Source organism: Octopus sinensis, linkage group LG1 (assembly GCF_006345805.1).
Source record: "Octopus sinensis linkage group LG1, ASM634580v1, whole genome shotgun sequence".
Taxonomy (NCBI): domain Eukaryota; kingdom Metazoa; phylum Mollusca; class Cephalopoda; order Octopoda; family Octopodidae; genus Octopus; species Octopus sinensis.
In genome coordinates, this window is record NC_042997.1 from 59,848,848 (window position 1) to 59,862,331 (window position 13,484).

General features: G+C 32.3%; 1 protein-coding gene across 2 annotated transcripts in view; it reads right to left on the bottom strand.

The window, feature by feature from the left end:
- The window catches only part of LOC115210809 (GLIPR1-like protein 1), a 163,523-nt gene that overhangs the window by 5,228 nt on the left and 144,811 nt on the right, over positions 1–13,484 (bottom strand). The window contains exons 5-8 of one of the 2 annotated variants that reach the window (XM_029779558.2): positions 10,950–10,976; positions 5,980–6,090; positions 5,335–5,414; positions 5,009–5,134 (exon numbers count right to left, since the gene is read on the bottom strand). In XM_029779558.2, the coding sequence (XP_029635418.1) occupies positions 5,009–5,134; positions 5,335–5,414; positions 5,980–6,090; positions 10,950–10,976 (344 nt within the window). The remainder of the gene's footprint in view (positions 1–5,008; positions 5,135–5,334; positions 5,415–5,979; positions 6,091–10,949; positions 10,977–13,484) is intronic. The other variant, XM_029779566.2, reaches the window with a different exon arrangement.

The window sequence follows — 13,484 nt, forward strand, 5'->3', positions numbered from 1 at the left end:
GAAAAAAAATCACTATGAGTTTCATATTTATAGCCAGGAGTGTCGTTCATAAGCTGGGTCTTTGAATCAATTTCTGTTGCTTGTTGCTCATGTTACTAAAGTTTTTTTTTGGGGGGGGGGGGGCATGGCAAGAACACATTCCATATGATAGATTTGAAGATTTCTTGAAGTGTTGCGATTTTAAATTAATTATTTGAATGGCCACTTCTCAATTCTTCATAAAAATGATAAACATTCGGACATATTTAAAGTAAATAAAAAAAGTGAATTGACTTCCTGTTGGTTTTTAACTAGTAGTATTAAAGTTGTTCAATCAATTAAATGGCTTACTCATTGAATTATTTATAGCGTAAGTGGTTGAGCTCTCAGCAAACACTTACATGCTGGTTGAATCAGCATGACATATTCCATAAAATACGGCCTTTTTAATTATAGGCACAATCTATTGGACAAACCTTCACATAATTTCTGCCAACCCAATTTTCACTCGCAAATCTTAAATCAATCCGATAATACGATTGATATGTATGGATAGCAACAAATACGTTTGCTCAATATGTCACGCAGCAGGATCGAACCTGAAATCTTGTGACTGCGAAGCGAACTTCCTAACCACTTAGGCATGCCTACGCCCATACATAGATACTTTTGACAGTATGAAGAAAGAGAATCACGAAACTGATTGATTCTTGAAGGCGATCTATTTTTTAAAATCGACATTATTAATTCACATTCGTAACATATTCGTCAGGGGGATTCTGAAAATTATGCTCAATATATTCTCTGAAGTATTAGCTATAGGAAGTAATTAACACCATATAATCATCATATTCATCTCTAACATCTACTTTATTATATTTCGCCTCGCGTTCATTAACGTCTTACACACAGCCATCATCATTATCTCTATTTTTTAATAAAAATGCAACGATAATACTGACAAATAGAATTATGTATCAGACTGACTCAGCTTAAAGCGCTGTTTTCTATTGACAATAATTATCAGTTTAAAGGCGGCAAGCTGGCAGAAGCGTTAGCACGCTGGACGAAATGCTTAGCGGTATTTTGCCCGTCGCCACGTTCTGAGTTCAAATTCCGTCGAGGTCGACTTTGCCTTTCCTCCTTTCGGGGTCGAAAAAATTAAGTACCAGTTATGTACTGGGGTCGATCTAATCGACTCATCCCCTCTCCCCAAATCACTGCCCTTGTGGCAAAATTTGAAAACATAGAAGGCGGCGAGCTGGCAGAAACGTTAGCACCACGGGCAAAATGCTTAGCGGTATTTCGTCTGTCTTTATGTTCTGAGTTCAAATTCCGCCGAGGTCGACTTTGCCTTTCATCCTTTCAGGGTCGATAAATTAAATACCTGTTGCGTACTGGGATCGACCTAATCGACTGGCCCCCTCCCCCAAAATCTTGTGCCTAGAGTAGAAAAGAATAATTATCAGTTTAGAAAAAGACATAATTATGAGTAGAATGTTAAAATTGAAAAAACAAACAAACTGATAAAATATTAGCACAGAGATTAAAAACGAGAAGTTATTGCGATTAAACACTTAAATATTGGGATTGTTAATTTAAATTTGTTGCTCAAAATTATTACAACACCAAGTTATACACACACACACACACACACACATATAGATATGTATATACACATAGACACGCGCGCAACCCCACCCCCCACAGAGGAAGTGTTTAATAGTAATAAAACTCCTTTTCAGAAATAAAGAGGGTGTTTCAGCTATCAGTTTGAAGGTCGGAAAACAGTAAAAGGAATATTAAGAATTCTAACCTACAGGATGAAAGGGAAGCGGGAAGGTTTGCGCGCCAAATGCATTTGTAAGCGGGCGCTAAATGCATCTGTAATTGTGCGCGAAATGTATCTGTAAATGTGCGCCAAATGCATCTGTAGTTGTGCAACAAATGCATTTGTCGTATCATGTATTTATGCAATTCTTAGCCTCCATGTTTAATCATCTTAAGCGTTTAATTGAAACAGTATTATTAGAATTTAAGAAAAAAATTGTGCTCGATGAATGAAACATTTTATTTGTCTGTTACACCATATCGGAAAAATTTGTACGATGCTATATCAAATTGAGAGATATCCATTGTGTCCCAAGAAGAAATATGAAGCATTTCACCTCATGCTCTTTATTCCACTCATCTGTAAGATTTTGTGCGAAAAGATACTCGTTTCTTTAAATAGTTTACTAATATACATAATTCTTTGCATATTATTGAATAGACTCGCGCTGACAAAAATCGTACCCCTTTGTTGCCATATCTTTATTGAAAAAACAATACTTTGTTCAAGTTAATTTTGAAAATAATGAAAATTTTGGTAAAATAACTTTGCTATATTAAGCTTTTGTTTGGAACAAATTATCACGAACTTTTGATGGAGGGTTTTAATGTAGATTACTTTAAAACCGTGAAGGCGCATGGCTCAGTGGTTAGAGCGTCGAGCTTACGATCGTGAGGTTGTGAGTTCGAACCGGGTTGCGTGTTGATTTCTTGAGCAAGACACTTTATTTCACGTTGCTCCAGTTAACCCAACTGTAGAAATGAGTTGCGACATCAATGGTGCCAAGCTGTATCGGCCTTTGCCTTTCCCTTGGATAACATCAGTGGTGTGGAGAGGGGAGGATGATATGCATGGGAAACTGCTGGCCTTCCACAAACAATTTTGCCCGGATTTGTGCCTCGGAGGGTAACTTTCTAGGTGCAATTCCATGGCCCTTCATGACCGAAGGGGGTCTACTCACTTTAATACTCACTTTAAAACAAGAAATTTGTATCATAGAACCGGCAGCAGTCTCAGACGGATTGGCATCAAAAGAGTTAAATAGTGGGAATTATAATGATTAACAAAAAATGTAATAACAGTATTTTCGGTATCAGATGTAAAAAACTAAATACTCCTTGTTTTAAGAATTTAGTGGAAAATAAGTTTTCAGAAGTGTATATCATAAAAAAACAACATAATTTACTTTAAAAGGAATTTTATATTAAAAAAAAAGACTCATTGAAAAATAACAATGAGCTTATTACACCCTGTGCTCGGGTAAACGCACTATAGTATATGGGAATGATACCGTAATTTTATCAGTTTATCATCTTGCGACATAATAAGCCATATAAATGCGATACCATAGCACTACATCTGTTCATTTTGCATCAGATGAAGTGTGATAATATCTGATGAACGAGTCACACAGTTTTTGAGTTTTCGTTACAATTCCACATTCCGAATTATACTATATTTCTAGAGACATTCATATGCACCTGTAAAAATGTCCATTATATTCTAGTCATTGATTTTTAACATTGGAGTATCAACATCGGAGTCATAGTATACAAATTTGTGACTTAAACTCTGAAAATAAAGAGGTAAGAATACTCTGCGCTTAAATTCCGCCGAGGTCGACTTTGCCTTTCCTCCTTTCGTGGTCGATAAAATAAGTGCCAGCTGAGCATTGGAGTCGATGTAATCGACTAGACTCCTCTCCCAAAATTTCAACCCTTATGTCTATAGTACAAATAATAATAATAATAATAATAATAATAATAATAATAATAATAATAATAATAATAATTATTAATGTTGTTGTCAAGAAGATATGTTAGGTTAGGAATTGCACAAATTAAAGAAGTTGAAAGATTTAGTTGTAATTGGTTTGTTTTCTGGATTAACCGTCACCAACAAAATTATACAGGAGATAAAAAAAGCACGCACGCCGTTGCACCGATACCATTTGCGATTTCCAACGCGCAGTCCCTAAAATAAAAAATACAGCAACATGCATTGAATACAAGCAGGATTAAAATACACAGCATAAGTTTCAAAGGAACACTCTTTTTTTCTGCGAAGATTGTTAGGAGCAAACATGCAATGCAAACATAATTTTCTTCTAAACTTTATATCGAGCTATATTCTACTATGTTGCTCTAAGTTATAGTTTAATGAATATCTTACTAAAATACTTGCCGTTGATGTATATAATAAATCTAAAGTATTACCTAATTGCTCTTTAGTTTTTTGATCTAGATATTAACTAATTGACTAAATAGCTTACTAGAAATTAACTTAACTTCTGTATCTTTAGTACACACACACGCACACACGCAGGCACACACACACACACGCAGGCACACACACACACACACACAAACACACACACACACATTAACACACACACACACAAACCAAATGCATGCTCTCACTTGTCATTACAACTGTCCTTTTTCTACTAAGTCATGCTCTTCCATTTAACATACAGGCAACATCCTTACAACTGGAATCTATTACCCCCTTCACATTCAATGTGTAAACTTTGCTGCAACTCCGTATTACACATCGAAAAGTTCTCCGTAAGTCTGTTAGTGAATTTGAAGACACAATCAGTAAATAGAACCTATATCCAACTATTTCTTTAATCTCAATCATTTGCTGTCACAAATTTGAAAATGTCAGGTGTGCAATCTCATTCCTGCTAGGATCAGGTATATTTGCACTATTGGAAACTAGAATAGCCCCATAAGCTAATGGAAAAAGTTTTTAATATGCTACAAAATCAAACAAACAAACTTACCATCACTTCTGCACCGCTATTGGTGATATTGAAACTGCTAAAACGTTGTTATAATTTTCCTTAATCTTTTAGTGGGAACTTGAATTGAATCGATTGTACCATGTTGTTGAAAACATTATCTACAATTCAAGTTCATTACATAACTAGATGAAGAGCTTTCAACGTTAGCATAACTCAACGTACGTTTACCAACAGAACTCATAGCTCCAGAAAAATTACCAATGGTGTACCTCAAGGTTCGTACTACACGCACGTCTTTTCATAATTAAATGTTAAAGAAGTATACAGAATGCATTTATTAAAAGAAGCACACACAAAAATGAAAAATTGTTATTTTCGCGCGCATTTGAAAACAGCATTTGTTAAAATAATACTCGAAATACTTATTTCAAACAATTGATATAACTTACTTGATCTTTGTCCCGGTCTGATGTAAACAACTTTCCGAAGTTAGTGTAAGCACTTCTGGGACCAGGATATTCTTCATCACAGCGAATAACATAATTTGCCCATCTACTGAGATATGGGCTCCATTTCTGAAATAAGTATTACATTTATGAAGTGTTCTTTATAAAAATAAAGATTTTACGAATATTTTGTACCATAAAAATTTATCGAAAGACTATCAAATATAAAAATCATAGAAATATACTAAAATTGATTTAAATATAATCAAAATGAGAGCTATTCTAACTTAATCTAAAGAACTTCCTTTTAAAAATTCGACAACACTTACCAATTCTTGTTTGTTAGTCCTTCGACGAAGAGTGTTATGGGCGCTCTTCATATAATATTCTTCCGTATCAGTCATGCTTCCTATCAAAAACGAGCAATGACACATTTATTCGTATTTATTTGAAAGAATAAAGAAAAGAAACATTTAAATGAATCCAATAGATATTTTCATTCGTATGCAGGTTAAAATTTTAGTTGCGGAGGTAATGTCTGTGTTGGAACTTTAACTGATAAAACTTTTAGCCGTTCCTATAAAATCCATACCACCTTTTGACGAAAACATACGAAAACATATAGCTGCTCGGGTACCTCTTAAATTTAGTTGTTCTAACATAAATACAGAAGATTTTATTTCCAACCTTTCTATATACACGCAAAATTTCTTATGATTTCATATCTTAAGTTCTTTCAAAATATTTTCGGATCAAAAGACAATTATGCTATACATACACACATATATAAATATATGTATTCTTGGGTGCATATCTGCAAAGACGTCTCGTTACTTTCCTGAATCTACTTTTATGGAGATAAAACAAAGAGTAACAAAAAAAAAACAAAAAAAACCCGGAAAAGCTTAAGATTAGATTTCTTACTAAGAAGTATGTAGAATAAAAGAAATAAAAATGCTGAAAGAAAAATATACCTGCTCCTGCCAGTTGTCTTCGAAGTCTCCTAGCGTCAAGAGTGGCTTTATTTCTTAGAAAACGTCGATGGTACTCGGGAGGGGTTCTTAACCTTTTAGAAAGCTCTTCGCCTGAAATTCGACAAGAATATTATGTTTGTTGATGATTTAGGGAAAGTGAACATGCAAAAAATAAGAATAACATTAGAAGCATCTGAAGAAAAGAAAGTTGGCCGAGTGTTTTCTTTGGTTTCTTTTTACGTTACATATTTATATGGTTGTGTGAAGATTGAGGGAAGTTCATAATTTTCTCTACGACATAAGCGAAATTATTTCAAATGAAAATTATAATTAGTTCGTAGACGCGAACAAATAAGAACCTACCGCTGCCATTATGTCTACCCTCATATTTTCATAACACAAAAAATCTTTGTAAACGCTAAAAATGATGTGGGAATTTGTAGTGTTCAGACCCAAAGTCAACTGAGGTTTGTGACTGCGAAGCAATCTCGATATGGCAGGATCTGACCTCTTTACATATAAATGTTAACCTCAATGATTTTCTTAATCTTACAAAAAATATACCCTTAAAATTAATGGAAATAAGAAAAATATTATTTCCAGACAGTTCATTTCGGAAGTAAAATGAAGCATGTCTATAAGTTTAGAGATTCCAGCGAGAAAATTACACTGAAATTTTACATCATAATACAAATATCGATGACATACGTTCACAATATCTGAGAATTAAGTTTAGATGAATTTCTTTTAAAATAAACTTCTAATTATCTTTAATCAACATAAGTCACGAAATATCGTTTTGATTCAGAACTTCTAATGAGTGATTCGGAATAAATACCAAGTGACGCTTTAAAGATATCTAGCAAGTTTCAGAGCAAAAAGCAATTCGTTGATTCTTCGGGAAAGAGAACGAGTTTAAATTGATTATATATATATAAATCTATTTTAATAATTTCCAAAATGCGAACACTGGAAAGAAATAAAATAAACATAATTCTTTTATTTTAAATATAGTTTTAAAAAGTAAAGAATTGCAGTCAATTAAAATTATTAAAACAAGATATTCATATCTTGCGATGATTTTCTTTCAATATTTTAGCACGAAATGTACTTTAGCCAAAAGTAAAGATTAATAAAAATGACTTATTAAAACTATTGGCTTGTAGCGTATCATAAATTTAAATCAAATATAGTTTCGAGGAATATCATTTATATGATTATTGTTTAAATCGAAAATTATCTTATCATTTTAAGTTTTCAGAGTTTGGGAAAATGAATTGTAAATACACATGCAAATTTAAAAACTCCACACTTCAAAATGTTCACCATCAAAACGCAAATCACAGGTTCACAAATATGGCAACCGAATGTAATTGTGGTTTGTTAAAGGAAACGATAATCAGGAAATGGGAAAATCAAAATATGGGAGGTAAAAGAAAACAAAATGTAATAATGGTTTTTTAAAAAAATAAATAAACAGAATTGCATATTTATGATAAAATGATGCTAGAATGTAATCTTGATATTTCATCGCTGATTAACAGATAAATATTTAGTGTGTAAAATTGTGATGTAATTTCAGCAGAAGTATGTTTCATGGGATGGGGATGGTCAGATAGCAGAAAAAAGGCATATAAAGGGAAAAAAGATTTAGCAGAGCCAAACTATTAGAGTGCAGGCGAAGGTGGGATGAATTTAGGCTGCGTTCGATTAAGATTTCCCATGATTCCATACGTCTGAGTATCACGTTTTTCTTTATGTATATACATATATATATATATATATGGGGAGAGAGAGAGAGAGAGAGAGAGAGAGAGGGAAAAGAGAGAGATTTATATATACACAAATAGCGCCATTGAAATATAAGGAGAGAAAGAAGAAAGTTGAACGAAAGAAAAAAGAAAGGAAGAGAGAGAGAGAGAGAGAGGAAAGAGAGGGAGAGAGAGAGAGGGAGATAGATAGATAGAGTTTGAGAGAAAGAAATTTAAAGATTAGATTCGGATTAGTTGGAATGATTTTGGGTAGATAACACGCTAAAGTTTACTCTAAATGTATAAAATATTTTGGAGCGATATTAGTCCCTAGTGAAATTAACTTTAGTAATATAGTAGAATATTATAATTATTTTTGTCATTATCGTTGCTGTTGCCATTATTATTATTATTATTATTATTATTATTAAAAAATAAGGCAAAGACTAAAAATTTTATCCTAACTTATAGTTGTTTTAGGGAAATGAAATATTGCTTCTACAGTTCAGATTGAACAACCATTCTTCTATATGAATGTGCATTCGAACTATATTTTAGCCTGATTATTGAATAACTTCTTTCTGTTTTACTCTCTCTTTTTGAAAGAAATTGGCTGTGGTCAGACCTAGAGAGGAGTAGGTTCTGCCAAAATCTAAACAATGCCAAAAACACGTCACGTATCGCAACGGCAACCACTTAACTTCATGTAGGAGTAAAGGAGGCAAGGCAAGGCAAGGCAAAACAAAGCAATTGTAAATTAACCTTTCATCTCAACAAAAAGGTTATTACCAATAATACAATGGACCGATTACAAAACAAAAGCCTTCATTATACTGAAGAATCCCTTATTATATTCAAGAGGACTTTTGGAAATTTCTTGGAATTATAGTATATAAATGACTTGCAGAACAGTTGAATTTGTCAGCTTTTGACCATTTCAACTATTTTATTATCTTAATTTCAGGGATCTTCACATCTCAAAAAGGTAAGATGATTCCGAGAAGGAATTTCTCTTTACATTTGTTAAGAGCGCAATGCTATAGCTATATTAAGTAAACGGACAATACTATACTATACAGGTTAACAGATATCCTTGGTAGTGGCCTAATACTTAGGATAACACTCAACTAGGTAGAAAACTAACATTATAATAGGTACAGTGCTAATTAATAAACTTGATATTTTACTGACATTATGAAATAGCTTTTGAGTGAAAATCTCCAGTTTTAGAAAGAAATGAGTAAAGAATAACTTCTCTGTTTAAGTATAATATACAGAATGTATCGGGATGTATCTCAGAAGATTTTATCATAAATATTTTGTAGGAGTCATATTAACAATCTTATCTTGCACTTTGCTGTGTAGATATGTTGAATAAAATTGTGTATTGCACACACACACACACACACACACACACACACACACACACACACACACACACACACACACACACACACACACACACACACACACACACACACACACACACATATATAATTTCAATATAAATTATATGTACATCGTAAGAAACAGATATTAAACTTTTAGACATTGTCTACCCAGAATCCAATCGAAATGTTTTTATAAATTAATACAATTATTTAATGTATTAAATCTGTATTAGTAAAACTTATGCTTTGGTAAGATAGTTTCATTGTTATGTATATGAACTGTTATTTCTTTTAAAAGCGACACATTTTTATTTTGTTATTTTCTTTTTAAAAGGAAAGATTTCTCAAGTTAATGAAATGAAAGAAAGGCCGGAATAAAACTTCCAAGGTATAGAAAGAAGGGAATAATTTAGGAGAGAAGTTAGAAGAGAAAAGCCTTAAAAGAAGGCAAACATGCAAGAAAAATTTCTCAGGTTTTGTTTTAGCCATATATAGCAGTTCTAGTTTATTTCAGCGTAAATACTTAACCCTTAAATTCACCCTTACATTGTCCTTTAATTATGGGACAAATAATTTTACATGATAACATCAATGCTTCTGAATTCTAACAAATTTATAATGACTTTAACTAAAACTAATTTGTTTGTATTGATTATAACTCTACTTTACAGTTATATTTATTTTTACATCAAAGCGACTGCATTAAATCTGGTATTAAATTTATAAAGCAAAGATAGTATCTATATTTTGCTCCATATCGGTAGATACATGAACTGGCTCCAATGGAAAATGTAAATCGAATTTAAATAGAATCAGTATTGAAATAACTCGGTTTATTGCATTGCGAAGAAATAAACTGTATATAAGTGTTTTAAGAATAAAAGTGTCTTAAACTATGACCCATAGAATTATTTGATATAGGTAGCTGGTATTAGAATTTTAATACTTGATTTATAGGTATGTTAAGAACAAGACAGTACTTACAACTTTTCAAGTACCTTGTAATTTATATTTTATTTCAGTCCTATATTGCGCTATATGAGAAACGGGATATATCTTGCTATCATGGGAGTTTTTGAGATAAAATTATGCCATAGTAAAAGTCTGTGTTATTTATTTACATTAAGCAATAGTTAGGGAATTATTAAATTGTAAAACATAATTTTTAGGACAAAAAGGGAAGCAGTTAGATGAATCAGGACAGGCGCGAGGAAAGAGCAAGTACACAGAAGCTTGTATTTCAGGGATCACAATCAGTTCTTGAAGAAAGAAAAGGAAGATTTTTGAAAATTTTCATTTTAATTCTGTTGTTGAGCATGTATATTTCAGGGAATATATTTTTGTGTGTCTGCTGGCGATATATATGTATATATATGTATACATATATATATATATATATATATATATATATATATATATATATATATATATATATACATATATATATATATATATACATATATATATATATATATATATATATATATATATATATATATAATATATGTATATATATATACATACATACACAAATACATACATACACATACACACAAACATATATATATATATATGCCATATTTTTGTGAGTATGACTGCAAATATGGCAGGATATGCTGGAGCAGAGACAAGTAACTGAATATATGGAGCACAGGGAAATGGAAATGGATTTTAAGGAGTTGAAGTATCAAAAAGGGATGCACGCAAAGAGAAAAATCAAGACGTATATAAGGTAAAAATTGAAGCTGAAATAATAGAAAAAGATTTTATATAAACAAGTTGAATCATGCTGAGTTAAGACTTAAACTCAAACATGCACCATACTTACTATAACCCAGCGTCACATTTTGCTCACCTGGAATTCAAACTTAGAAATTTGTAACCATGACAAGAGATTAAATGAGAGAAATGGACCCAAGTATGAGTGGGTTGTACATACCTATGTGTGTGTTGATACACACACAAATATGTATATGTATATATATATGTGTGTGTGTATGTGTGTGCGTATGTTTGCGAGAGTATGTGCTCGAATGTGTATGAATGTGTGTGAATGAATTTCTGATGTGCTTATACACAGTATACGTGGTCTGATCAATAAGTATCAGGACTGTTGTCATAGTGATGATGCTAAAGCACGCAGAGTAAAGCTGCTTGGCTCAGATTGACCTTGGAAGGACCGTCTGTAGCGTGTGATCGTCGTATTGACCATGACAAAGGAAGTTGAGCAGAGAATCTGCATCAAATTTTGCCAAAATCTTGGGAATACCTGCTCAGAGGTCAACGCAGAGCTTTCAAAAGGTTTTCATCGTTCTCGACACAATTAAGGAGATCTTGTGAAACTGAAACCCGAGTGTCCTTTTGGTCAGCTGAAAGCAGATTTGGCACAAACTTAGCAGACACGCGTCTCATACCCAAATATTCAGTGATAATGGACTGATCTGAATCGTAACTAATCTGCACATCCTCTGATACCTTACGGATGGTAATTTGACAATTTTCCCTCACAGCTGCACGCACATGTTTTTCTCAATTCTGCTGGTTACAGGTCTCCCAGAACGTTCGTGAATATGGATATTTTTTCAGCCATCATAGAAACATCTGAACCACTCGCATATTTGTTTGCGGTTCATACATTCCTCTCTATTTACTTTATGTAACTTTGCGGAGGCCTCTTAGCAGGTATCGCCATGGCAACTTTCTCTGTCACGATCAATCCTTCCAAGCACTGCTGTAAACAATGGAAGGGAGTTAGAACATTAAAACTTACTGCGCATAGACAGCAGAGTTTAAGATTAATTTATGCCAAGAGGCTTTACTCCGCGTGCTTTAGTTTCGTTACTATGGCAACAGTCCGGATACTTATTGATCAGACCGCGTATTATTGAGCATATTTATATATCTGAAGTTAAAAAAAATCATTTATATATCATATATTGTTGATATACCAGATGTTTTGTACGGTAAGCTGATGATGTCTAAGATAACAGATGTAAATTTCAAGCAATCCATACATACTTAAAAAATGTTAATGAATTTCGGTCATAATTTCCGACATGAATTTATAATGGTACGATGAATTAAATCTCATGATAATTAATTTAACGTGTAAATGAAATCAACGTGACTGTGTAAAAAGAATGAGCTGGACCTTTGATTTACGGGCACAGTTTATCCATTCAGATTCTAAACTGCTTCCGTTTAATTCAATTTAATTCACAAGGTATGGGTTGATCTGAGACTATATAAAATGATATTGCATAGGATGCCACGCAGTCGGATCGAACACAAACTTTGTGATTGCGAAACGTATTTTAAATCATTCAGCCATATTATGCCTACAGTACATACTGATATTTACATAAAAATGTATACATATATATAATAGAAAGAGAGAGACAGAGAAAAACAAAACTCAGCAGTCAGAAGATTTCTCAACATGGGGATACTTCATAAAGATATACATAAATATAAATATGTAGATAGAATATAAAATATAAAACATAAATATACTGCACAATGTTGCAGAAAGTAATTGGAAGAGGAGTGCATGAGCCGCACACAAGTGTACGAATGGTTTAGACGTTTCCAAACTGGCCGAAATATGTCCATATTGACGGTATATCGTATGAAATTGTATGTCCGTGTTTGGAATCAATGAGATAACTATTATACATGCACGGTCAATATTGCATTAATCCAAATTATCACATAGATGAAAGGGTGGTTCAAAATTATTTAAAGAAGAATCCATAGATATATCCAGTGAAAGTTCAAATTCCTACAGCCGTTTCATATGGAAATGATTCGCCCATTTCATACCACATGTTCTTGAAACGGCCGTAATAATTTGAACTTTTACTAGATTTATCTATGGATTCCTCTTTAAATCATTTTGAACCACTCTTTCATCTAGATGATAATTTGGATTAATGCAATATTGACCGTGCATATATAATAGCTTTCTTATTGATTCCAAACACGGACGTACAATTTTATATGATGTCATTCGAGTATATTTATGTTTTATATTTTATATTGTATCTACATATTTATATTTACATATATTTTTATGAAGTATTCCGATGTTGTGAAATCTACTGACGAAATGTATTCTGACTCCTGAAATTTGTTCTCTTTTTATCAATCTTTATATTTCATGTTGCTCTATTAATTAGAGCGCTAAGTTATTGTTCTGTACAGGGAGTTGTTTTCCTTTCTATCTGATTATATATATATATCTATATATATTATATATATATATTATATATATATATATATATATATCTATATATATATATATATACATATATATACATATACATACATATAATACATATATATACATATATATATATACATA